A 26,567-nucleotide genomic window follows, 5' to 3' on the forward strand; every position below is an offset into this window, starting at 1 on the left:
AGGTATTTCAAAATGGTGTGTGCAATGAAATGGTTAAATTGAAATGTCAAGCAGTAACTTGAGAATGGGGACTCAGCAATCTAATTTGTGACCATGTTAAAGAAAGTAGTAACAAGGAATATTCTGAGGATGAGGAGAAATATAGGGAAGTTAAAGATTTAGAAAATCAATTCTACAATGAAGCATTTTGATAGCTAAAAGTTATGCCACTAGAATGCAGCTGTTGGAAAGAATTGAAATATCTTTCCGAAGTGTCAGATTACATAGTTTCATTATTTGATGCACACTAAATATATCTGATGTTTTTGAAACAAATTGATAGTTGAGGAAGATGGCACTTTAAATCTCACCTTTCTCAATTTCAACTGGAAAAACATCCATTTTTTCCACCCTCTTCTCCAATTCGTATTCTGCTGAAGCTGCCACAGGGTCAACTTCCTCATTTCGCCTATCATAGTCATCATTTGAATAGGTACTATAAACCTGCAAAAAAAAAAGGTTGAATTACAAGTCCTTTATTTTCAAATCAACTAATTTCAGTTTGGCTCATTCAAAAAGGAAAAATTCAATCTCTGTACAAAAACCTATCTGCCTAATAAATTACTTGACGATATTTCACAATTTGCAAGTCTACATCCCACTGTCAAAATGACTATTTCACTCCTTTCAGTTGCTGTCCATATTCTGTGGGTATTGTCTAATGCATTACCTTATGCAAAGGTGACTGCATTGCAAAAGTAATTAAATGTTAGCAGTCCTTTCTCAAATTTCAATTTCAGTGATCCACTTATTCAATCTAACCAGCAATCACCACTGAGCTAGTTACCATAGAGAACTCTTGGGCTGGAGAGAGCTGTGCAGCTGAAGGAAAGAAAAATAATAGTTTCCATCTTATTTAATAGAAGGCGGCAAGAGAGACCACAGGACTTGGTTTGTCTGTCAACTCATAAGGCAGCTGCTGCCAGTACCCTATTGGTAGGTGATTTTTTTTTAGAAAAATAACTAAACAATCCAAGATAAAATATAACATGACACAAGTATTATACTGTATATCAATAACAGTATGCTTTAAAGATATTTACTAACATCTTTAAGATGTTTAGAATAAAATGCTTAGCGTATATTATTCTGGTCTGATTCTGTTTTATATGGATAAAGGACTGGGAGAGAGGTGATCAAATTTGCATAAAATTCAGAAATAGGAGCAGTAGTTAGTTATGATGACTATTAATAGTGCTTCCCATAGCAAGATTGTTTGCAGATTTGGACAATACTTCCCTTGACCCTCTCATCCAAAACAAATTTCAAATCAATACCAATAAAAATGGCAAAATAGGGAAAAGTGGCAAACTGTATTAATATTAGCACATACAAAGTCCCACTTGCATGGCTAAAGGCCAGGTACCGTGGAAGAGCAGAAGGATTTGGTAGTTCAGTTATCAGAAGTTCAGATGTTAGGAATGAAAAGATCTGGAAAAATAAGACTAAAAATATATACCACTACTTATATCACATGAAATTAATTCACCATTCTGGTGAAGAGTACAATTGGCGTGACAAAGATATAAAATGTTTAAACATTACAGGCTATTTGACAAAATGGTAATTTGCATGAATATTGTGATTATTTAGTTTTTATATAAAATATAAATGAAAAATGTCATCTTTCAGGTTCAAAAATGTATATTCTCACAAGGTCATTCCTTGAGGGGTTTCAATCCAAATTAAATAAAAATCTGGCTATACTGGTAGACAGTTATTTCCCCTCTATGGATGCTGTCTGACCTGCTGAGTTCCTCCAGCACCTAGTGTATGTTGGTGAAGATTACGTTGATGGAATGTTTACCTTCATGAGTCAGAACATTGGGTATGGGAGCAAGACTACCTTACAGTTGTACAAGTCGCTGGTGAGACCATACTTGGGAGTTTGTGTGCACTTCTGGTCATCCTGCCATAACAAAGAGCTTGTTAAACTAACAGATATAGCAAAGGTTCACAAGAATTCCAGTTATGCAGGCTTGAGTTATAAGAGGCTTCATAGGTCCTGGGTCAGAGAGATTGAATGTTGACCTTATAGAGGTATATAAAATCATGATGGGAGTAGATAAAGTGGATGGTCAAAGTCTTTTTCTCAGGGTAGCGTTATTTAAAACAGGAAGGCACAAATTTAAAGTGAGAGGGGAAATATTCAAAAGGTACCAGAGGACCATTTTTTCCCCACACAGAGAGTGGTAGGTACATGGAATGAGATGCCACAGAAAGCTGTAGAGACAGGTACAATTACAAATGCTTAAAACACATTAAGCTACATGGATAGAAAAGGGCTAGAGAAAAAGCAAGCAAGTGGGACTCGTTCAGACAGACGCCTTGGTCAGGATAAACAGTTGGACTGTTTCAATGCAGTATTAATGCTGTACTTTGCTGTATGGCTCGAATTGAGGTTCTGAATTTTCAGTTGAGTTGTGCAAAATTCTCCTCTGGAAATACATTTTCAGACCTATTTTCTTATCAGTTCATTCTGTGGGATGTGAAAATTACATAGAAAACCTACAGCACAATACAGGCCCTTCAGCCCACAAAGCTGTGCCGAACATGTCCCTACCTTGGAACTATCTAGGCTTTCCCCATAGCCCTCTGTTTTTCTAAGCTCCATGTAACCATCCAGGAGTTTCTTATAAGACTCTATCGTTTCCGCCTCCACCGCCGCCGCTGGCAGCCCATTCCACACACTCACCACTCTCTGCGTAAAAAACTTACCTCTGACATCTCTGTACCTACTTCCAAGCAAGTTAAAACTATGCCCTCTCATGTTAGCTATTTCAGCCCTGGGAAAAGCCTCTGACTACCCACACAATCAATGCCTCTCATAATTGCTAGCATTTACTGCACACTCCCAAGTGGTATCAACCAACTTTTTGAACTGATACAGAGCCACTGAATGGAGAGATGCAGGATTTAGATTTGATGACGATAAAGTGATAATGGTTAATAAATTTATATAGAGGTCAGTGAAGAGGGTTATCTAAGATTACAACAAGATCTACATCAACTGAGGAAGTGGGTCAAAGAATAGAAGATGGAATTTGCACTATACAAGCAGCATGCTCCAAAGGGGTGTGCTACCGGTATATGTGTGTCTTAGGTGTTTAGATATGTTCACATTTTTATTTCAGGACATCAATTAGGATCCCTTACTTCATATTTTCCCTCAATGGCTTTCTGGAAGATCCTTAAGATATTAAATATCTACTACTATGTCAAGTCAGGCCTAGGGGGCTGGCGTCGGGCATGATGACGGACTCTCCACTCCTTCTTCTGCCTCATCAGTATGTTCAGTTCATCTACATTAGCTGCGCCGCTATCTTCTAGGAGCGTGTTGACCATAGTCTTGGGAGGGTGTGGACAGTGCCCCACTAGTTGCATTCTTCTCGCCTCGATTTTAGTGGTGAGCATCGGTAGGTTGTCATAGAGCTCGACGTTTGTCATGTGCTGTTGTCAACTCACGTCAAGAATCATCCGGAGCATTCGTGTACAGCAACCATCTAGTGACTTCCACATGGTCTTGGTGAGTGTCCACGTCGCTCATCCGTATGTGAGAATGGACTCTATGACTGCTATGAAGATCCTCTTTTTGAGCCCTCTGGTCAGGTTCAACCTCCAGATTTCCTTCATGTCATTCATAGCCCTCCATGCCAGTGCCTTCCGTATCTTTATGTCCTTCTCCAAACTCATCATTCTTGACCCCAGGTACTTGAAGTCTAAGACTTTCTTAATGGTATCATTCTTTACAGTCTTGAGAGTACCTTTGTTGCAGTTGAATGCCATGTACTCTGTCTTTTTAGCATTCAGATGAAGTCCAACTTTATTGCACTCAATTTCCACTTTTGTCAGTAGTTGCTGCGCTTCCTCCATCTAGTCAGAGAGCAGGACTATGTCATCTGCAAAATCAAGATCTGTGAGCGTAACTGGTCTGACCCTTTTGGTTTGTCCTGGTTTTATGGTAAAACCAAGCTTGTCATGATCTTTGGTAGCTTAGCGTAGAGTGTAATCAAGGACGATTATAAAGCTGTAGGGTGCCAGAGTGTCTCCTTGCAGAACACCAGCTAGGAGCTCAAACACTGCTGTTACTCCGTCTGGTAATAAAACTTTCGCCAAGGTCTTGGTATAGCTGGACTCTATTGCTCTCAGTAGATGGTCTGGCACTCCATAGCTTTCAGGATTTACTGAGATGGCATTTTAGTTTCACTCAGATGCCTACAATTCAACCAATCCTCCATCACATCTTGGCAAATGAGTCCATTTGACTTGGAGCTCAGCACGCAGTCACAAGTGCTGCTGTTTACTGTAAATGCAGACAACTTGGCTCTGGTTTAGAAACAACGTGGGTTGGCTGAATACTTTCCTACTGATCCCGGAGTTCCTACAATGGTAGAAAGCATGCTGGAGGTTAGTATTGCACTGCAGTGATTAGGATTGAAAAGAGTCAAGACAGTAATGCAGCCTCTTCTGACAACTCTGCACTGAGACTAGATCAGTTGAAGAATCATTGATTAGGGTCATAGCTTGTATGCCATCAAGAAGCAAACATATGATGGAGGTGAATTTTTTTGGGCATTCAAATATGGAGCATGTTAACAGTCTCCCAAGATTAACGGCATCAATGACTGCAGTCAGCCCATGTAATGTCACGTTGAGTAAACTTTACTTATCAGCACATAGTAAATAATGCTTCAACTCCATCCAGAAGTTACAGTATACCAGATGGATTTATTACGTACATTATACTGAAAATTACTTTAAAAGCCTATACCAGAAAAAGGCATGCTTGGGGGTATTAGGAGGTGGTGTGACCTAGATACAAAGTCCTTTCAACTTTCTTAAATGGTTACCACGGAAACTCAATTTGAACAATGCTCTTTTGTATCTAAAATGCAGTAGGTGTAACTATCATTTATAATGGAAAACTAAGTCTTATTCAGGCTGAAGTTGAAAAATTTCTTACAATTGTACACCAAAAGAAGGAAAAAAACTGAAATAAATGACTACAGCACAAAATAATGCTCTGTAAAAGAAGTCATTAAGTGGGAAACTCTGAGATACATAAATCGCTTAGGTAAGATCAGTCACTCAATTTTATATTTGTTTTAACTGTTGTTACGGATTCAGGCAACAATAAATATATGAGTTAGGCAAGGGTTTTTATAACAAATAACACGTTTATTAAACACTGAAAACAAACCCCACAAAAGTAAACAAATCACTAACGTAACCGGAAATCAGCTGCTGTGTGGCAGCTTAAACAGTTCTTAAAGCAATGAAGCTTAACCAGTTCTTAAAGCGATGTTGCAAAAACAGTTCTCTAAAGCAGTACTGCCAAAAGTTCAAAATGCTCACAGTCCATTTAAGGGAGAGACTTTTTAAGACGATTTGAATTCTCTTTCACGTCGTATTGCTTCGGTTCCCAAATCGAACTTTTTCCCACGAAGAATTTATGTAACGAAACGGTTTAAAGGCACTGACCTTTCCTTTAAAACACTGTTCTCAATCCTTTCTACTATTTCGCAGGGATTAACACGAGAACAGTCAACGAATTCCTTCCGAATAAGGATCAAACAAGGTCGAACCCGTTTCACCGTCGAAATCGATTCTCCTCGGTCTTCTATCTCCCGAACTCCAATCTTCACTCTCCACTGATTCTTAACTAGCAGTATTGTAAAGAAACTGCTGGCAATGACCTTTTAAACTTTAGGCATTAGATAAAACTTCATCTTTCAATTAAACTGTGTCATAACATTAAATCACGCAGTGGCATGAAGTCAACATGGCAAATCCAGCCACGAACTGCCCCTCCTCACAGAGAGGGGTCCTCCTTTTATACCCTGTAAAAAAAACCTGTCACATGACCTCTACTGGCAGGAAAATGACGTCACTCCACCATCACAAGACCATTACCTCGAGTCCAATATAGCTTCAACCCCAGTCATGTGACAAGGGTACCACTGTCACGTGTCACGAGTACGTAACACTGTGCATCAGAACAAATACTTAGTAAACTTACACTATAGTTAAAAAAAACTTTTAATTGACAGAAAATAATTTTCAAGCAATCAGATGTACCTTTACTAATTTCTATGCACTTTGTCCATGTCACAGCCTATACCCGTTTACTGCACCACAGACCATAGTCCTCCATACCTTTCATCCATGTGCCTCTCCAAACTGACCTTAAATGTTACATTCACCACTACCGCTGGCAGCTCATTCCACATTCACACAACACTCTGAGAGACGTCATTCAACTTCAGATTCCCCTTAAATATTTCACCTTACAACCCACACCTATGATCTCTAGTTTTGGTCTCACCCAACATCAGAGTGAAAAGCCTGCACACATTGATCCAATCTAAACCCATCATAATTTTATATCCTCTATAAGATCTCCTCTCATTCTCCTGCACTTCCAGAAATAAAATCCTAACCTATTCAACCTGTTATTCCTGTAACTCAGATCCTCAATTCCTGACAAAATCATGTAAATTTTCTCTACACTCTTTCATATCTTTCCTGTCAGTAGGTGACCAGAACTATACACATTACTCTGAATTTAGCTTCACCGATGTCTCATAAAACTTCAACACAACATCCCAATTTCTGTACTCAATGCCCTGATTTATATAGGACAACATAACAAAAGATTATTTTTATTTCTCACATGCAGATACAAACCCCATTTCCAGAAAAGTTGGGATATTTTCCAAAATGCAATAAAAACAAAAATCGGTGATATGTTAATTCACGTGAACCTTTATCTAACTGACAAAAGTACAAAGAAAAGATTTTCAATAGTTTTACTGACCAACTTAATTGTATTTTGTAAATATACACAAATTTAGAATTTGATGGCTGCAACACACTCAACAAAAGTTGGGACAGAGGTATGTTTACCATTGTGTTACATCACCTTTCCTTTTAATAACACTTTATAATCGTTTTGGAACTGAGGAAACTAATTGTAGTAGATTTGCAATTGGAAATTTTGTCCATTCTTGCTTGATATAAGACTTCAGCTGCTCAACAGTCCATGGTCTCCATTGTCTGATTCTCCTCTTCATGATGCGCCATACATTTTCAATAGAAGATAGATCTGGACTGGCAGCAGGCCAGTCAAGCACACGCACGTGTGTACAAAGCCACGCTGCTGTAGCCCGTGCAGAATGTGGTCTGGCATTGTCCTCCTGAAATAAGCATGGACGTCCCGGGAAGAGACGTCACCTTGATGGCAACATATGTCTCTCTAAAATCCTAACATACGCCTTGGAGTCAATGCTACCTTCACATACATGCAACTCACCCATGCCGTGGGCACTGATGCACCCCCATACCATCACAGATGCTGACTTTTGCACCTTTCTCTGATAACAATCAGGATGGTCATTTTCATCTTTGGCATGGAGAACTCGATGCCCGTTTTTTCCAAAAACTAGCTGAAATGTGGACTCATCTGACCACAGCACATGGTTCCACAGTCTTCCGGTCCATCTGAGATGAGCTCGGGCCCAGAGAACTCACCGGCGTTTCTGCATAGAGTTGATGTATGGCTTCCTCCTTGCGTAATACAGTTTCAAGTTGCATTTCTGGATGCAGCGATGGACTGTGTTAAGTGACAATGGTTTTCCAAAGTACTCCTGAGCCCAGGTGGCTATAATTGTCACAGTAGCATGACGGTTTCTTAGGCAGTGCCGCCTGAGGGCTCGAAGGTCACGCGCATTCAACAGTGGTTTCCGACCATGCCCTTTATGCACTGAGATGTCTCTGAATTCTCTGAATCTTTTCACAATATTATGTACTGTAGATGTGGAAAGACCTAAATTCTCTGCAATCTTGCATTGGGAAATGTTCCTTTTGAACTGACTAACAATTCTCTCATGAATTTTGGCACAAAGGGGTGAGCCACGACCCATCCTTGCTTGCAAAGACTGAGCCTTTGATGGACGCTACTTTTATACCCAGTCATGACAGCTCACCTGCTACCAATTAGCCTGCTTAATGTGGAGTCTTCCAAACTGGTGTTAGTTGAATATTCTGTGCACTTTTCAATCTTATTTTAACTCTGTCTCAATTTTTGTTGAGTGTGTTGCAGCCATCAAATTCTAAATTTATGTATATTTACAAAATACAATTAAGTTAGTCAGTAAAACTATTGAAAATCTTTTCTTTGTACTTCTGTCAGTTAAATAAAGGTTTGCGTGAATTAACATATCACCGATTTTTGTTTTTATTGCATTTTGGAAAATATCCCAACTTTTCTGGAAATGGAGTTTGTAGAAACAAAGCATACAGTGAAACTATCATTTTGCATCAGCAACCGTCACAGTCCGAGATTCTCCTGGTGGCAGCCTGCAAGTGCCACCATGCTTCCAATGCCATCATAGCGTGTCCACAACTCACTAACCCTAATTGTATCTTTTGAATGTGGTGGGAAACTGGAGCACTCAAAGAAAACCCACGCGGGTCATGAGGAAAATGTACAAACTCCTCACAGACAGCAATATGAATCACTGGCACAGTAAAATGACAGAACTAAGAGCTACACTACAGTTCTTTATGACCCTATCTACCTGTGGTGCCACATTCAAGGAATTATTGACCTGTGGTCCCAGGCCCCTGTGTTCTGGATTTTGCAGCACTCTGATAATACAAGATGCAAATTACTCGCACCAATAATTAGAAAGGTTTAAGTAACATACAACAAATGCACATACACCAAAAGCTCAATCACTAGCAAGACCTTCACCCCCCCCCCCCCCACCATGTTGCTTCCTCAGAATAACATTTAGCCACCTGGTAGGTTTTAAACAACACAAAATCAGGAAAATTTGAACAAAATCACCACTCAGTGAAGATTTTTTAAGAATATAACTCATCTCAAATCAGAGGAAAATACAAGGTGGCAACTCTTTCAACCCACCAGAAAGACCAAAAACATTAGTTCATATAATGTTTAAAAGCATCCTAATGTTCAAAATGTTTCAAAAAACAGACAAGAAATAGTAACCCAAAGCTTAGATAAAGAAGGGTTTTAAAAAAGAAGTGGAAAAATAAGGAGTAAATGTCAGTGTGGGACAACAGTGGCTGAAAGCATGACCACAGCAATGCCCTCTATTAAAGGTGGCAATATTAAGTTGAATGCAATTGCTTTTATAAATATATAAAGGGATTGGTAATGGAAGAGGTGAAATGCTCAATGATTAGGACCATGTGAAGCAATAACAGCAGGATGATGGCTAAAAATATATGCAGAATAAATTCTCAGAACAAGTGAACACTTGGGTAAGCCCTTCAGAAGATTAACCAAGTTTAGTTTCTTAGCTTAACAAGTAAACTGAAATTGTCAGTCAGATTTGCAGGGTTATTGGCAGGAAAGTGGGACTAATTAGAAAAATCTTCCAAAGTCATTATAGAAATGAAAAGGCAAATTATTCTTTCCATGGCACAAATTTATTCTTCAACCATCAGGCTCTTGAACCAGAGGGGATAACTTCATTCAACTTCACCTGCTCCATCACCAAACTTCTCCCGTAACCTATAGATTTATTTTCAAGGACTCTTCATCTCATGTTTTTGATATTTATTACTTATTTAATAATTTTTTCTCAGCTTAAGATGGGAAAACCTGTCACAAAGGCATGGCCAAGTACAAACTTTGTACATTAATTTCTCAATCGCTAAGAACTGCTTGTTCAGTACCGCGGCTTTCTGAAGGTTTACATAAATATTGCTGTATAAGCCTAATTGTTTAAAGCTATTGTGTGGTGACTTTGGGGTGATAGCAGTTATAGATACTACTATTGGAACAATGAATATCCTGCTCATGTTCCATAGTCTTTCTATTTCCTTGTTTAATTCAACATATTTCTGGTGTTTTTCATTTATTAATTTCTGTATATTGTGTGCTTGGAATGGCTTTATCTGTTAAGTAAGTCTTTCTTGCTTGTTTATCCTGTAATATTATATCCGGAGAGTTATGAATTGCTTAATCTGCTATCCGATTCCTAAATGGACATTGAAGCTTTGGACACTACCTCATTTTTTAAAAAATACAGTATTTCTGCTTTTGCACATTTAAAAAAATCTATTCAAATACGTAATTGATTTACTTGTTTATTTATTATGTTTTATTTTATTTATTATTTATTTTCTCTCTCTGCTGGATTATGCTGCTGCTAAATTAACAAATTTCACTTCACATGCCGGTGATAATAAATTATGGTGACATATTTGTGTTAAATACAATTAATACATTTAATTTGAACTTTAGTGTAGTGGATAGCACAACACTTTAGAGTACCAGTGACGTAGGTTCATTTCCAGCTGTTGTAATTAAGAAGTTTGTATGCTCTCCCCATGACTGCGTGGGTTTCCCCCCACAGTCCAAAGCCATACTGGTGGTAGCTTACTCACAGGACCAAAGAGTGTTGAGGATCCATAACGGCAGGCAGGAGATGAAAGCGCTGAAGTCCCAGTACAAGGAGGCAGGAGAAGAGAAGCGCATCAGCTTGTCCCAGCTGATGTGTACACTATGAAAGAAGATCAGGGTCCTCCGCTGAATGGCATCAGAAATGGTGTTGTGAAAGGGCCCAAAAACGCACTGCCTTTATCACCAACCCCTTCAAGTTCACCAAGGAGTTGCTGGGACAGAAGCGCAGTGGGAAACTGGCCTGTTCGCAGGAAGACATGGACCAACATCTGAAGAAGATATACAGTGATCCTGAAAGCAGGAGTTGGGAGAGTGCCACATCCTAATAGACCCCCCTGAACTGGATGTGCAGTTCAACATGTCAGAGCTGCAGCTAATGGAAGTCAGAGAGGTCGTCGGCAAAGCAAGGGCAAGCTCAGCTCCAGGACCAAGCAGCACTTTGTACAAAGTGTACAAGAACTGCCCTAATCTCCTGCTGCACCTGTGGAAGATCCTGTGAGTCTTCTGGAGAAGGGGGTAGATCCTAGAACAGTGGAGAGAGGCTGAAGGGGTGTGTATCCCGAAGGAGGAAACCGCCACCTAGATAGACCAGTTCTGCATCATCTCCCTGCTGTGTGTTGAGGCAAAGATCTTCTTCAGCACCGTTTCCTATCGGCTGTGCACCTACCTAGCAAAGAACACCTATATTGATACATCAGTCCAGAAGGGTGGCATTTCAGGGAGGCCAGGCTGTCTGGAGCACACTGGTATGGTGACACAGCTCATCAGGGAGGCCAGAGAGAACAGGGGCAACCTGTCAGTATCATGGCTCGACCTGGCAAATGTGTATGGCTCCAGTCCGCACAAACTGGTGCAGCTCACACTGACCAAACATCATGTCCCCAGCAGAATCAGAGACCATATCGCTGATTATTACAGCAACTTCAGGATGAGGGTATCTTCAGGAGCAATTACATCAAGCTGGCACAAGGTGGAGATCGGCATCATCACAGGGTGCACTATCTCAGTGACACTGTTCTCCCTAGCCATGGACATGTTCACTAAGTCTACTGAACCAGAGAGTAGAGGGCCCAGAATGAATTCCGCTCAACGGCAACCACCCATCAGGGCACTCATGGATGACCTCACAGTCACCGGCTGCCGGTGGATTCTGCAGGGGCTCGAAAAGCTGGTGGAGTGGGCCCGGATGCGTTTCAAACCAGCCAAATCAAGATCAATGGTGCTGAGGAAAGGGAAGGTGGAGAACTAGTTCCGATTCAGCATCACAGGCACAGCCATCCCAACCATCACAGAAAAGCCAGTCAAGAGCTTAGGTAAGGTTTTTGACAGTCCTCTAAGGGACGCAGCATCCATTCAGGCAACCTGCACCAAGTTGGATGGCTGGCTGAAATCCGTGGACAAGTCTGGCCTATCTGGGAAGTTCAAAGCCTGAGTGTATCAGCATGGCATCCTTCCCAAAATCCTGTGGCCCCTCCTCGTCTATGCAGTTCCAATCTCGACAGTCGAAACCTTAGAGAGGAGGGTCAGCAAGAACCTCAGGAGATGGCTGGGGCTGCCAGCATCACACTCTATGAACACCACAACAAACTCAACTGCCCTTCAAATCCTTGGAGCAGGAATTCAAGGTAACAAGCCAGAGAAATGGTGCAGTACCAGTACTCAAGTAATCTGAAAGTGGCTGGAGCAGGGATCCAAATGAGGACCGGCAGGAAGTGGAGGGCAGAGGAAGCTGTTCAGGAAGCAGAAGAAAGGCTGCATCACAGGAGGCTGGTGGGAGTGGTCACACGAGGCCAAGCTGGGCTAGGATCTTTTCTAACTCCCCAAATGGACACCAGCAGAGGGAAGGAAAGGCGCCGCCTAGATCAGGAGAAGGTGAGAGCAGCAGTGGAGAATACAAGAACCTGCAAGGCGATAGGAATGAACAAAATGGGGCTTGGGCAAGATGGGAGAATGTGGTTGACAGGAAAGTGACCTGGGCGAAGTTTTGGAAAGCCCAGCCACACTGCATTCAATTTCTCATTCTTCTAAGCCCATCAAACCTGCAGATATGGGACAAAGCAGAGTCATCTTACCCACTGTGTTCCAAGTGAGGAGCCCTGGAGCACATCCTCAGCAGCTGCACAAGGGCACTTGGTGAAGGACGGTACCAATGGAGGCATGATCAGGTCCTGAAGACCATCACTGAAGCCATCAGCGCAGGAGTTGAGTGGACGAAGTGGTCCCAACCCTCTATAAGCAGGCCATTGCCTTTGTCAGAGCTGGGGAGCAGCCAATACCCACCAAAAGAACATCTGCAGGCATCCTGACCTCTGTAAGGACCGGCAGCTGTCAATGAACCTCGAAAGGCAGCTGGTTCCCCAACCACATTGCAGCCACCACCTTGCGACCAGACATTGTCCTTGTGTCTGAGTGGTGTCTTGTGTCTGAGAGCAAGTGGTGTTGCTGGAGCCGACAGTCCCATGGGAAGATCGCTTGGAAGAGGACTTTGAAAGGAAGTTCTCCAAGTACACAGGACTGGTCAGCAACTGCCAGCAGGCTGGATGGAGAGTGAGGTGTCTCCCAGTGGAGGTTGGATGTAGGGGATTCGCAGCCCATTCTTTAGCCAGAGTCTTCAGCAATTTGGGCATTGCGGGAGAGAGGAAGAGAAGAGCCATCCGCAGTACCACCGATGTGGCAGAGAGGGCCTCAAGATGACTGTGGCTCAAAAGAGGAGAGCCATGAAGTCATAAGTAGTTAGCCATCTGGACAAACTGAGGTCTGATCAGCCCCGGCTGGGTCACCTGGAGGAGGATGTATGATGTTGAAAAACCCGAAACACCCGATGATTCCAGGAACATTACCAAAGATGTGTCCAGAGGCATCAGTAGATGTATGTACACAGGTCATTGTAAATTATCCCATGATCAGGCTAGGTTTAAATCGGGGATTGCTGGGCAGCAGGGCTTAAAGGGTTGGAGGTACTCATTCCGTGCTTTATCTCAAAAATTTTTTTTAAATGAATTGGGTAACACACACAAAATGCTGGAGGAAGTCAGCAGATCAGGCAGCATCTACAAAAAAATGTAAAGGGTTGAAGTTGTGGGCCGAGACCTTTCAACAGCACTGGCTTGGATTTTTGACAGTAACAGGGCAAATTTATGAAATAGTAATATATTAAACTATAATAGTTGCATTCATGTTTTAAGTTTCTATGACATACATTGTGTTCCTCATTTTAAAGTCTTAAGGTCACATCTAACAAAATAATTTTAATAGGGTATAGAAAATATTCAAAGCAGGAATATTGCTGATTGTGGTGCAATGAGGGCAACAGGCCAACCAGAACCTTAGCAAATAGCAGTATCAGGACTGTTGACTGATAAAATACAGGATTAAGTGAGAAACAGATGAATTATGAAGAAGGAGGCTGAATGAGTGTCTAATCCAGGAAAGATCAAAACAAAGGTGAAAATGATTACAGTAAGATTAAAATGAGGAAACAATAGGCAAAGCTCTATAGCAACAATTGCTTATATTTAGCAATGAGACTAAATAAGAGAAAATTTGGAGATGATGGAAATCCAAGCAACACACACAACAAAAATTGCTGGAGGAACTCAGCAGGCCAGGCAGCATCCATAGAAAAGAGTACAGTTACGCTTCGGGCCGAGATCCTCCAGCATTTTTAAGTCAATTCAAGTCACTTTTTATTGTCATTTCAACCATAACTGCTGGTACAGTACACAGTAAAAACGAGACATTTTTCAGGACGTTGTGTATGTTGAAACCATTTAATTTGTTCACTTTGAGCCAGAAAGTTCAACTAATAGATAAATCCATGTTTCAAGTTTAATTATCATTCAACTATAAATAAATATAGCCAAATGAAACAGCATTTTCCAGGGCCAAGGTACAAAACACATTACCAACAGCACATATAGTTCATTTCTGTGTGACAGGAGAACACACATCATAGTACAATAAACTGTTTTATTATTTCATTCTTTATTATTGCACAGTGGTAAATTACTATTGTGTATATTATTAACCTGTACTTTATTATTAGTAAATCTACACACTGCTAAGTGTGTTTAAAATGTTACTACAGTAACAAAAGAATTTCACATTCAGGATCAATAAAGTATTTGTTATTACATATCGTTATAATTTCAGAAAAACGTAGTCACAAAGAGAGAAAATAAATATAGCCCAAGTCCCTGAGTTACCCTGGTTCAGCTTGTTTTTCCACTAAGCAAACAATGGAGGGCAGCCCCCAACCCAGTACAAAATTCAGATGTACACAGCCAATTCTGGTGTCTCCTATGCTGGCGTCTTCACGGCACGAGGGCCTTGTCTGGGTAACAACCAAGACAATGCAGCTACCCACCATCACTTTCCAATGAACCAGTTAACATTATCACATCTATTGATTTATCTTTAAAAGATAGCTTTAAGAGAAATGTGTGTATAAATACAACATATAGCAGAGCTAGCATTATACTGCTTGTGCACAGAGGTATTGTTACAAATGTGCCACAACTCTGAGGGGCCGAAGGGTACAAAGTAGCCCCCTCCTTTTTGAGAACCGCAAGATCGCTATCAATTCAGGTCTGGGACCCAGGAAATGAGAGAGAGACACGCAGGATCCTCAAGGTTTGGAATGTGTCCTGGGCCTCTGAAAGACAAAGCCACGGATAACAGCCACTGTCTCTGGGAGATGGAATTGTGTATTGAGTACTGTACTATTCACTGAAGCCCTCAGGGAATGACCAAAGTGGGCTGGTTGAGGGATGGCACCATCCCAACCTGATTGACATCTGAGACCCCGTGAGTAAGGATAAAAGAGGGTCTGGGGAACAACCCCTTTAGATGCACCAGGAGAACCGCTAGAAATCCCGTGACAGTGTTTAATAGCGACAGCCGGTGGGGGGCCCGCGTGCGTCGTTTTCCATTTGCCTCAGAATTGGTGGGCCTTACCACGGAAGAACGGCTTTAGCTAAAAGGAGAAACCCCCACCAAAGACATTTCAAAGGATCGACATCATAAAAAGGAAAAACTGGCAAGTTCTAAAAATCCGTCTCTCTCTCCAACCAAAAGCTGCAGCCTGAATGAACTTCAGTGACTTTTATATTTCCATCGGACAATACATTATCCCCCTAGATAACAATAGAGCTATTTCTTATTGATTATTATTATACCCGCACCTTCTGATCTAGTATTGATGTATAGTATCTGTATGTTTGCATTGATATTATTTTTGTGTATTTTTACCAATAAATACTGTTAAAATAGTACCATCAGACTTCAACGGACCTCTCTATCTTTGCTGGTAAGTTACCCAGTTACGGGGTACGTAACAACTTGGGGTTCTCGTCTCGGGATCTGATACCAAATTGGGGGGCCAGTGAATCGGGCTTGCAAGTCCAAACTTGGATCTGGTTATGCGGGTAGCTAGATGGGAAACCAGCAAAGATGGACATGGATGAATTTACAGAAAACCCGACTCTGGAGGCGCTAGAGGCGGCCACCAAGTCGGAATTAATAAATATTGCTAAAGGACTAAGCCTCGCAGAGGTGAGGTTGTTGATGAAAAAGCGGGAGGTGCGGAGGGCCATAACTCAGTATTATATTGTGAAGAATGTGTTTTCAGCTGAGGTATTGGAAAATATCCCTGAAAAGGTACCAGCTAGTGGGACGGCTCAGTTAGAGTTGGAGAAATTAAGGTTGGAACATGAAATTAAATTAAAGCAGCTGGAAGCAGCTGAGAAAGAGAAAGAAAGAGCCGACAAGGAAAAAGAGCAACAAAGAGCCGAGAAGCAAAGGGAGCATGCGCTCCAGCTAAAGAAGTTAGAGGTGAAAAGGGAGCAGGACAGAGCTGAGAAACAAAGGGAGCATGAAATTCAGTTAAAACAGCTGGAAGCTGCTGAAAAAGAGAGGGAGAGAGCCGAGAAAGAGAAACAGAGGCAACATGACTTGGACATGGAGAAGTTAAGGCAAGAGCAAAGAGTTCAAGGGTCAGACCGAGAGGAGCGGTTTAATGTTAGTCGGGAGTTGAAGTTAGTACCTCCGTTTGAGGAAACGGATGTTGATAGTTATTTCTTGCATTTTGAAAAGGTGGCAGTGAATCAGAAGTGGCCCAAAGAGCAGTGGGTGGCGTTGTTACAAAGTGTGTTAAAAGGGAAGGCACAACGGGCATATGTGGCGTTGTCCACGGAGGAGGAAGAGGCGGAGAATTATGAAAAAGTAAAGGAGGCCATTCTTCAGACTTACGAATTGGTACCTGAAGCTTATAGACAAAAGTTCAGAAATTTTAAGAAAGGGTGGAATCAAACCGAGTTTGCCTATGAGAAGGGTGAGCTCTTGGATCGTTGGTGTGCAGCAGAAATAGTGGACGAAGATTTTTGGCATCTCAGGGAGTTAATTCTGATTGAGGAATTTAAAGGTTGTGTTTCGAAGGATATCCGGATGTATTTGAATGAGAAGCCGAATAAGTCCATCTCAGAATTTGCTAGGTTCGCAGATGAATATGCCCTAACCCACAAGACAAAGTTTTCCTCGAATAAAAGTTACCAGAGAGACCGTGGAAACGATAGAGAAAGCCCGCCGGCTGAGGCAGAGGTCCCACCAGGAGCTAGTGGTAAGATTGAGGAGGAGAGGCAAGATGGCCAGAGATTTCCGGGCTTGACTTGTTTTAATTGTAGAAAGGGGGGACATATTGCATCTAGGTGCTTTGCTCCAAGGAAGGAGACAGGAAAATGGAAAGCAGTAGTCCCTATAGGATGTGCCGTGGTGATCAGTAAATCGACAAGAGAGCCCCGGGTAGACAGAGTACAAAAAGGGTCTGAGACTTGTATGTCAAACAGAACCGTGTCTGTGAGAGAGGGAGACCCTCCAGTTCCCGTGCGGATCTGGAGAGACACGGGTGCTGAACTGTCATTGATTAGCAGTAAGGTGCTGGATTTTGGTCGCAATACAGGAATGGTAGCTTTGAAAGGAATAGGAAAAGGGACAGAAACTGTGTCCTTGCAAAGGATCATTATAAATTGTGAGCTGGTATCTGGACCAGCTGAAATGGGGGTGCGATCAGAATTCCCGAGAACTGACACGGACATCCTTCTTGGTAACAATTTAGCTGGTGGTAAGGTTTGGTCAGCAATGAAGCTGACAAGCCAGCCTGTGAGTGTTGAGGTCCCGCCCCTAGATTCCAAGATCTATCCTGCATGCGCGATCACTCGCAGCATGTCGAGAAAGGCGGCTGAGAACGACAGCAGTTTAAATCCGGCCAGTATCGATTTGGCCAAGACGTTTTTACCGACCCTGGACCACGAGGGTTTAGAGGGTGGTAAAACGAAGAGTAGTAAAGTGAAAGAGAGTAAGGGAAAGGAGGTAGACCTGCATTTAGCGAGGAGAAAAGTTGTAGAGGCACGAAATAAAGATGAGAAACAGATAAAGCTGTTAAAAGGTCCAGAGTTGGACAGGGATGATCTGTCTGGTTTGGCAGAACTGTTTGAAGAAGTTGAAAATTCTAAAGGTGTTCCGGATAATGAAATGAGGGCAGTCCTAGATGAAAAGGATGCCATTACCTTGAAGAAGTCTGCTGGGTTGGCAGATGAGGTTGTTTCAGCCCGCGGGGTTGAGTTTACTCCGGAAAGGAGTTGCCCAGAGAGTAGTTGGGAGGATCAGGGGAATTTAGAATTTGAAAAGGGTATGGGTATTGAAAGCCTGGAAGAGGCAAATGTCCCATTTGAGTGTGTCCAAGATGTGGATGCACGTGGTACTGAACCTAGTAATGGAGCTCAGAAAAAGTCTGAGGTATTTGATTCAGTTGAAAAGGAATGCAGTCCTTATGGGTCTGATGGACTTGGTTCAGTGAAGAAAGGGTTAACTTTGGTAATAGTGGGAAGTGAGAGTTCCCAGTTGTTTGTGCTCGAAGGTGCGTTAAAAGTTAGTGAGGAGATAAAAGGTGGTGAGGTGAATATTATTATTGAAGGAAAAGTGAAAAGTGTAGTTCCCAAATTGAATGAAGAAAATTTAAAGTCTGGACTGATGTCAGAAGCAGCAACCAGACTACAGAGACAATGGCTTGGTACCACTGTACCTGTGAATCAATTACAGGTTGAGTTGGAAGGTAAAGGGCCCCCATACACTATTGTTATTCTAGAGTGTGGTGTGAAACCGCAGAATTCGAAATGCTGTTTGAACAAAGAGGGATCACTGGCATTGAGAACTAATAGCCTGAAGGGTCCTGAAGAGAAAACTAGCAACTTGCGTAAAATTAAAGAATTGTGTGGAAATTCGGAAAATGGTCTAAGTTTGGAACACATTGTTGATAAAATAACTCCTATGAAAGGAGCGGGCGAAAGCCTATTTCGCCAGGGTGCACAAGCTCACCAAATAGGAATTAACTGGAAAAGAGGCAAGGGTTAATGGGATGCCATTTTTAAATAGCAGAAGCCGGTTTTAAGGGATTTCGACAAAGCATGTGAATAATCAAGACAACCCCCATGGAAGCTTGACTGTTAAGTTTGAGAGTAACATAAAGATTAGTATTTGCATGAACTTTTGTAGTATACATGTAAGCTAAGATCACAACTTGTTTGCTGAAGGAAAGAAATAAAGATAAGTGGTTATTAAATTGAAGTCTGATGCTACAAGGCTTTAGTAAGGTACAAGATGTTAAAATATTAAAGGAAGTGACCCTGTAATTGTTAACTGTTTAGATGCTGAATTGAATGTATAACTGTATTGCTCTGTAGAAAAAAAACTTTTGTATTGTGTTAGATTCTAAAATCCTATAAGACTCTGTACTACTTCGTTTTCACCGCTGGTGAAAACGCTTTGAAGAAAGGGGGTGTTATGAATGTGCCACAACTCTGAGGGGCCGAAGGGTACAAAGTAGCCCCCTCCTTTTTGAGAACCGCAAGATCGCTATCAATTCGGGTCCGGGACCCAGGAAATGAGAGAGAGACACACAGGATCCTCAAGGTTTGGAATGTGTCCTGGGCCTCCGAAAGACAAAGCCACGGATAACGGCCATTGTCTCTGGGAGACGGAATTGTGTATTGAGTACTGTACTATTCATTGAAGCCCTCAGGGAATGACCAAAGTGGGCTGGTTGAGGGATGGCACCATCCCAACCTGATTGACATCTGAGACCCTGTGAGTAAGGATAAAAGAGGGTCTGGGGAACAACCCCTTTAGATGCACCAGGAGAACCGCTAGAAATCCCGTGACGGTGTTTAACAGCGACAGCCGGTGAGGGGCCCGCGTGCGTCCTTTTCCATTTGCCTCGGAATTGGTGGGCCTTACCATGGAAGAACGGCTTTAGCTAAAAGGAGAAACCACCACCAACAACATTTCGAAGGATCGACATCATAAAAGGAAAAACTGGCAAGTTCTAAAAATCCATCTCTCTCTCTCCAATCAAAAGCTGCAGCCTGAATGAACTTGAGTGACTTTTATATTTCCATCGGACAATACATTATCCCCCTAGACAACAATAGAGCTATTTCTTATTGATTATTATTATACCTGCACCTTTTGATCTAGTATTGATGACGTATAGTATCTGTATGTTTGCATTGATATTATTTTTATGTATTTTTACCATTAAATACTGTTAAAATAGTACCATCAGACTTCAACGGACCTCTCTATCTTTGCTGGTAAGTTACCCAGTTACGGGGTACGTAACAGTATAAATAGACCAAAATAAACAAAGCAACACACACAGAATGCTGGAGGAATTCAGCAGGCCAGACAACATCTATGTAAAAGAGTAAACAGTTGACGTTTCAGGCTGAGACCCTTCATCAGGAACAGTCCAAAAGGAGGTCTTGCCCCGAAACTAGCAACAGAGGAGCTGAAGGCAGTGTGGACAGGGCCAACAAACTTAACCTGTTCTTCAAAAGATTTGACACTGTGGCCCCTGCCCATCCCCCACATGATTCATCAGGTGTCAGTCCCCAACCAACACATACTCCACTCTCCCCTCCTACCCCTCCTCACAGCTCTCTACCCTGCTCTCATGACTACACCCCTCCACCACCTGATACCACACCACGGCAGGCTTCACAGCTGAACAGGTGAGAAGACAGCTGAAACGTCTCCACTCAAGTAAGGCTGCAGGCCTGGATGGTGTCAGCCCCAGGGTACTCAAAGCCCATGCCCCCCAACTATGTGGGGTACTTCACCATGTCTTCAACCTGAGCCTAAGTCTCCAGAGCGTTCCTGTGCTGTGGAAGACGTCCTGCCTCATCCCTGTACCGAAGATGCCACACCTCAGTGGCTCCAATGACTACAGACCGGTGCCATTGCCTCCCACATCATGAAGACCCTGGAGAGACTTGCTCTGGAGCAGCTCTGGCCTATGGTTAGGCCACACTTAGACCCCTTCCAGTTCGCCTACAAGGCCCGACTAGGAGTTGAGGAGGTCATCATCTACCTGCTGAACCGTGTCTATGCCCACCTGGACAAGCTGGCGAGCACTGTGAGGGTCATGTTTTTTGACTTCTCCAGTGCGTTCAACACCATCCGCCCTACTCTGCTGGGTGAGAAGCTGACAGTGATGCAGATGGATGCTTACCTGGTGTCATGGATTATTGATTACCAGACTGGCAGACTACAGTATGTGCACTTGCAACACTGTGTGTCATACAGAGTGGTCAGCAGCTCTGGGGTTCCACAGGGGACTGTCTTGTCTCCCTTTCTCTTCATCATCTACACCTCCGACTTCAACTACTGCACAGAGTCTTGCCATCTTCAGAAGTTTTCTGATGACTCTGCCATAGTTGTTTGCATCAGCAAGGGAAATGAAGCTGAGTACATGGCAATGGTGGGAAACTTTGTCACATGGTGTGAGCAGAATCATCTGCGGCTTAATGTGAAAAAGACTAAGGAGCTGGTGGTGATGGACCTGAGGAGGGCCAAGGCACTGGTGACCCCTGTTTCCATCTAAAGGGTCAGTGTGGACATGGTGGAGGATTACAAGTACCTGGGGATACGAACTGACAATAAACTGGACTGGTCAATGAGGCTGTCTACAAGAAGGGTCAGAGGCGTCTCTATTACCCGAGGAGACTGAGATCTTTTAACATCTGCCAGACGATGCTGAGGATGTTCTACAAGACTGTGGTGGCCAGTGCTATCATGTTTGCTGTTGTGTGCTGGGGCAGCAGGCTGAGGGTAGCAGACACCAACAGAATCAACAAGCAAGGCCAGTGATGTTGTGGGGGTGGAACTGGACTCTCTGACGGTGGTGTCTGAAAAGAGGATGCTGTCCAAGTTGCATGCCATCTTGGACCATGACTCTCATCCTCTCCATAATGTACTGGTTAGGCACAGGAGTACATTCAGTCAGAGACTCATTCCACCGAGATGCAACACTGAGCATCATAGGAAGTCATTCCTGCCTGTGGCCATCAAACTTTACAACTCCTCCCGCGGAGTGTCAGACACTCTGAGCCAATAGGTTGGTCCTGGACTTATTTCCACTTGGCATAATTTACTTATTATCATTTAATTATTTTTGGTTTAATTTTGCTATATTTCTACTCTACTCTTGGTTGGTGCGGCTGTAATGAAACCCAATTTCCCTCGGGATCAATAAAGTATGTCTGTCTGTCTAGTACTTATCAGGTGAGTGCCAGGCCACCCTTTTCCATAGATATTGAAGTTATCTAGTTTACAGAGAGAATACAATCAAAATTTATGAAAACTTGTAAATTGAAGTAGTTTCAGAGAGAATGTAAAGGAACATGAAAGCTGCAAAATGCAAAGATGTAGGGAATAACCAATATATCAGGCCATGCTAGTGGAGAAGTAAAATAAATCATAATTCCAGACAGAAAACAGAATTAGTCATTTCTAATACAAAATAGGGAAAGTTAGTTACTTGAAGTTACTGAACTCAATATTCAGTCTCAAAAGCTGCAATGTGGCCAGATAGAAGATAAAATGCCATTCTTCAAGCTTGCATTGGGTCTCATTATCACAGCACAAGAAGCCATGGATAGGCAGGTCAGAATGAATGTGAAATGGAAAATTAAAATGGCTTAAAGACTGAATGCAGATGCTCCGCAGTCACGCAATCTGTGTTTGAATTCTCCATTGCGGAGGGGAGCCCATCACGAGCATTGAATTCTGAATGCAAACACGAGGAAATCTGCAGATGCTGGAAATTCAAGCAACACACACAAAATGCTGGTGGAACGCAGCAGGGCAGGCAGCATCTATAGGAAGAAACACAGTCAACATTTCGGGCCAAGACCCTTCATCAGGACTAACTGAAAGAAAAGATAGTGTTACGTACTCGTGACATGACAGTGGTACCCTTGTCACGTGACTGGGGTTGAAGCTATACTGGACTTGAGGTAATGGTCTTGTCATGGTGGAGTGATGTCATTTTCCTGCCAGTAGAGATCATGTGACAGGTTTTTTTTACAGGTTATAAAAGGAAGACCCCATCCTGTGAGGAGGGGCAGTTCGTGGCTGGATTTGCCATGTTGACTTCATGCCATTGCGTGATTTAATGTGATGACGCAGTTTAGTTGAAGGATGAAGTTTTTATCTAATGCCTAAAGTTTAAAAGGTCATTGCCAGCAGTTTCTTTACAATACTGCTAGTTGAGTATCAGTGGAGAGTGAAGATCAGAGTTTGGGAGTTAAAGATCGAGGAGAATCGATTTTCAATGGTGAAACGGGTTCGACCTTTGTTTAATCCGTATTCAGAAGGAATTCATTGATTGTTCTCGTGTTAATCTCTGCGGGATAGCAGAAGATTGAGGACAGTGTGATAAAGGAAAGGTCAGTGCCTTTAAGCCGTTTCGTTTCGTAAATTCTTCGTGGGAAGTTCGACGTCGGTGATCGAAGCAAAATGAAAGTGAAGTGAAAGAGAATTTAAATCATCTAAAAAAAGTCTCTCCCTTAAATGGGCTGAGAGCATTTCGAACTTATGACAATACTACTTTAAAGAACTGTTTTTGCAACATCGCTTTAAGAACTGTTTAAGCTGCTGCACAGCAGCTGATTTCCGGTTACATTAGTGTTTGTTTACTTTTGGGGGTTTGTTTTCAATGTTTAATAAATGTGTTGTTTGTTATAAGAACCCTTGCGAAACTCATATATTTATTGTTGCCTGTATACGTAACAATAGTAAGAGATATGAAAGTGGGAGGGGGAGGGGGAAATCTGAAATGAAAGAAGACAGGAGGGGAAGGATAAAGCTAAAGGCTGGAAAAGTGATTGGCAAAAGGGATACACAGCTGGAGAAAGGAAAGTACCATGGGCTGAGAAGCCTAGGGAGAAAGAAAGGGGGAGGGGAGCACCAGAGAGAGATGGAGAACAGGCAAGGAGTGATTGTGAGAGGGGCAGAGAGGAAAAAAAGAGGGGGGAATAATATTATTTTTAATCCCCCCTTATATTTCTCTCTCTGCCCCTCTCACAATCACTCCTTGCCTGTTCTCCATCTCCCTCTGGTGCTCCCCTCTCCCTTTCTTCCTAGGCCTCTTGTCCCATGATCCTTTCCCTTCTCCAGCTGTGTATCCCTTTTGTCAATCACCTTTCCAGCTCTTAGCTTCACCCCTCCCCCTCCTGTCTTCTCCTGTCATTTCGGATTTCCCCCTTCCTCTTTCATATCTCTTACTATCTTTTCTTTCAGTTAGTCCTGACAAAGGGTCTTGGCCCGAAACGTCAACTGTACTTCTTCCTATTGAATTCTGAACACTATTTTGGAACTGCAAGGAAATCACTGCCTGTTAGCATCTGTGGAAAAACAGTTATTGTTTCAAATTGAAGACTCTTTATCAGAAATGAGAAATAGACAAAGGAATGATTTAATAATTTTTATAAGTATGTAGATAAGATGCATGGTGGAAAATTACACCTTAGTGTATTTTAGTTTCAATTTGCTGCCTGATTCATTTTTAAAAAGTACTCATAATCAACAAAATTTATTAAGACAGAAAAAACTTGCCACTGAGAAACATATTAATAATCAGAGCTCAAAAATAGATTTGTATATACCAAGGTTCACCTCTTCCTCCAACACGATTTCTATTTTTCAAATTCAACGCAAGTAAGGAAATATTCAGCAGTCAGGTCACATTTATGTAAAGAGAAATAAAGTTAACATTTCAGATTTAAGATCCTTTATCAGAATGTCAACATTCTCACGAAGCATTTCAACCAGAAACATTAATTGCTTCTCTTCCCATAGATGCATTATATTTTCAGCACTTCCTATTTTTATTTTAAATTCCAGCATCAGCACTATTGTTTTAATATTTAGATAAGTAAAGACCTATCTAAATAGTGGCACTGCAGATTTTGCATTTTCTGCAACATTTAGGGCAATGGGTCAGATCACCAAATCCACTTTCACATTTTGACACTGCTAGACTCCAACCGGGCCACAACCAACAAGCAACAAGGTTCCACTGAGGCAGGGAAAGGATGGTACAGAAAAAAAACCTTGGTGTACAAAAGATGTAGAAAATCTAGTAAGAAGAAAAACTCTAGAAAGGTTCAAGAAACTAGGTTCTGATAGAGATCTAGGAAATAACAAGGTTGCCAGGAAGGAGGTTAAGAATGAAATTAGGAGAGATAGAAGGGGCCATGCGAAGGCCTTGGTCAGCAGGATTAAGTAAAACCCCAAGACATTCTACAAGATGATGACCCATGTGAGAAAAAGACCAATCAGAAGCCATAATGGAAATGCGTGCATGGAGTCGGAGGAGGTAGCGGAGGTACTTAATGAATATTTTACTTCAATATTCACCAGGGAAAAGTACATTGACTATTGTGGGATGACTACAGTGGACTGAAATGCTTGTGCATATAGACATCAAAGAAGATGTGCTGGAGCTTTTGAAAAGCATTAATTTAGACAAGTCGCTGGGTTCAGACGAGATATACACTAGGATATTGTGGGAAGTGAGGGAGGAGATTGCTGAGCCTCTGGTAATGATCTTTGCATCATCAATAGGGATGGACAAAGAACCAGAGGATTGGAGGGTTGCAAATGTTGTTCCCTTCTTCAATCAAGGAAATAGAAATAACCCAGGAAATAATACACCAATGAGTCTTACTTCAGTAGTGGGCAAGTTGTTGGAGAAGATCCTGAGAGGCTGTATTTATGAGCATTTGGAGGGCCAAAATCTGATTAGGGATAGTCAGCGTGGCTTTGTCAAGGGCAAGTCATGAGCCCGATTCCATTCAAATCACATTGATGAAGGTAGAGCAGTGGATGTAGTGTATATGGATTTCAGAAAGGCATTAGATTAGATTAGGTTCCCTATGCAAGGCTCATTCAGATAATAAGGAGGCATGGGATCCAAGGATACCTTGCTTTGTGGGTCCAGAATTGGCTTGCCCACAGAAGGCAAAGGGTGGTTGTAGATGGTTTGTATTCTGCATGAAGGCCTGTGTTCATGAAGGCCTTTGGTGTTGCGCAGGGATCTGTTCTGGACCCACTCCTCTTTGTGATTTTTATAAATGAGCTGGATAAGGAAGTAGGAGGGTGGGTTAGTAAGTTAGCTGATGACACAGAAGTTGGGGGTGTTGTGGATAGTCTAGAGGGTTACAGCGTGAGGTTAGAAGTTACAGAGACATCGATAGGATGCAGAACTGGGATGAGAAGTGGCAGATAGAGTTCAACACTGATAGGTGTTAAGTGACTCATTTCAGTAGGTCAAATTTGAAGATAGAATATAATATTAACAGTAAGGCTCTTGGCAATGTGGAGGATCAGAGAGATTTTGGGGTCCACATCCATAGGACACTTAAAGCTGCTGCTCAGGTTGACAGTGCTGTTAAGGGAGTGTATGGTGTGCTGGCCTTCATCAACTGTGGGATTGTGTTCAAGAGCCGTGCAGTAACGTTACAGCTATATATGACCTTAGTTATACTCCACTTGGAGTAATGTGTGATGTGTTCAGTTCTGGTCACCTCACTACAGGAAGGATGTGGATACTATAGAGAGAGTGCAGAGGAGTTCTATAAGGATGTTGCCTGGATTGGAGAGCATGCCTTATGAGAATAAGTTGAGTGAACTTGGCCTTTTCTCCTTGGAGCAATGGAGCAATACACCTGATAGAGGTGTATAAGGTGACGAG

General features: G+C 42.2%; 1 protein-coding gene across 1 annotated transcript in view; it reads right to left on the bottom strand.

Moving 5' to 3' along the window:
- Positions 1-26,567, bottom strand: part of ppp1r9ala (protein phosphatase 1 regulatory subunit 9A-like A) — a 91,055-nt gene that overhangs the window by 50,256 nt on the left and 14,232 nt on the right. The window contains exon 2 of the mRNA XM_059966656.1: positions 351-483. Coding sequence (XP_059822639.1) covers positions 351-483 — 133 coding nt within the window. The remainder of the gene's footprint in view (positions 1-350; positions 484-26,567) is intronic.

The sequence above is a fragment of the Hypanus sabinus genome, chromosome 4 (genome assembly GCF_030144855.1).
Source record: "Hypanus sabinus isolate sHypSab1 chromosome 4, sHypSab1.hap1, whole genome shotgun sequence".
Taxonomy (NCBI): Eukaryota; Metazoa; Chordata; class Chondrichthyes; order Myliobatiformes; family Dasyatidae; genus Hypanus; species Hypanus sabinus.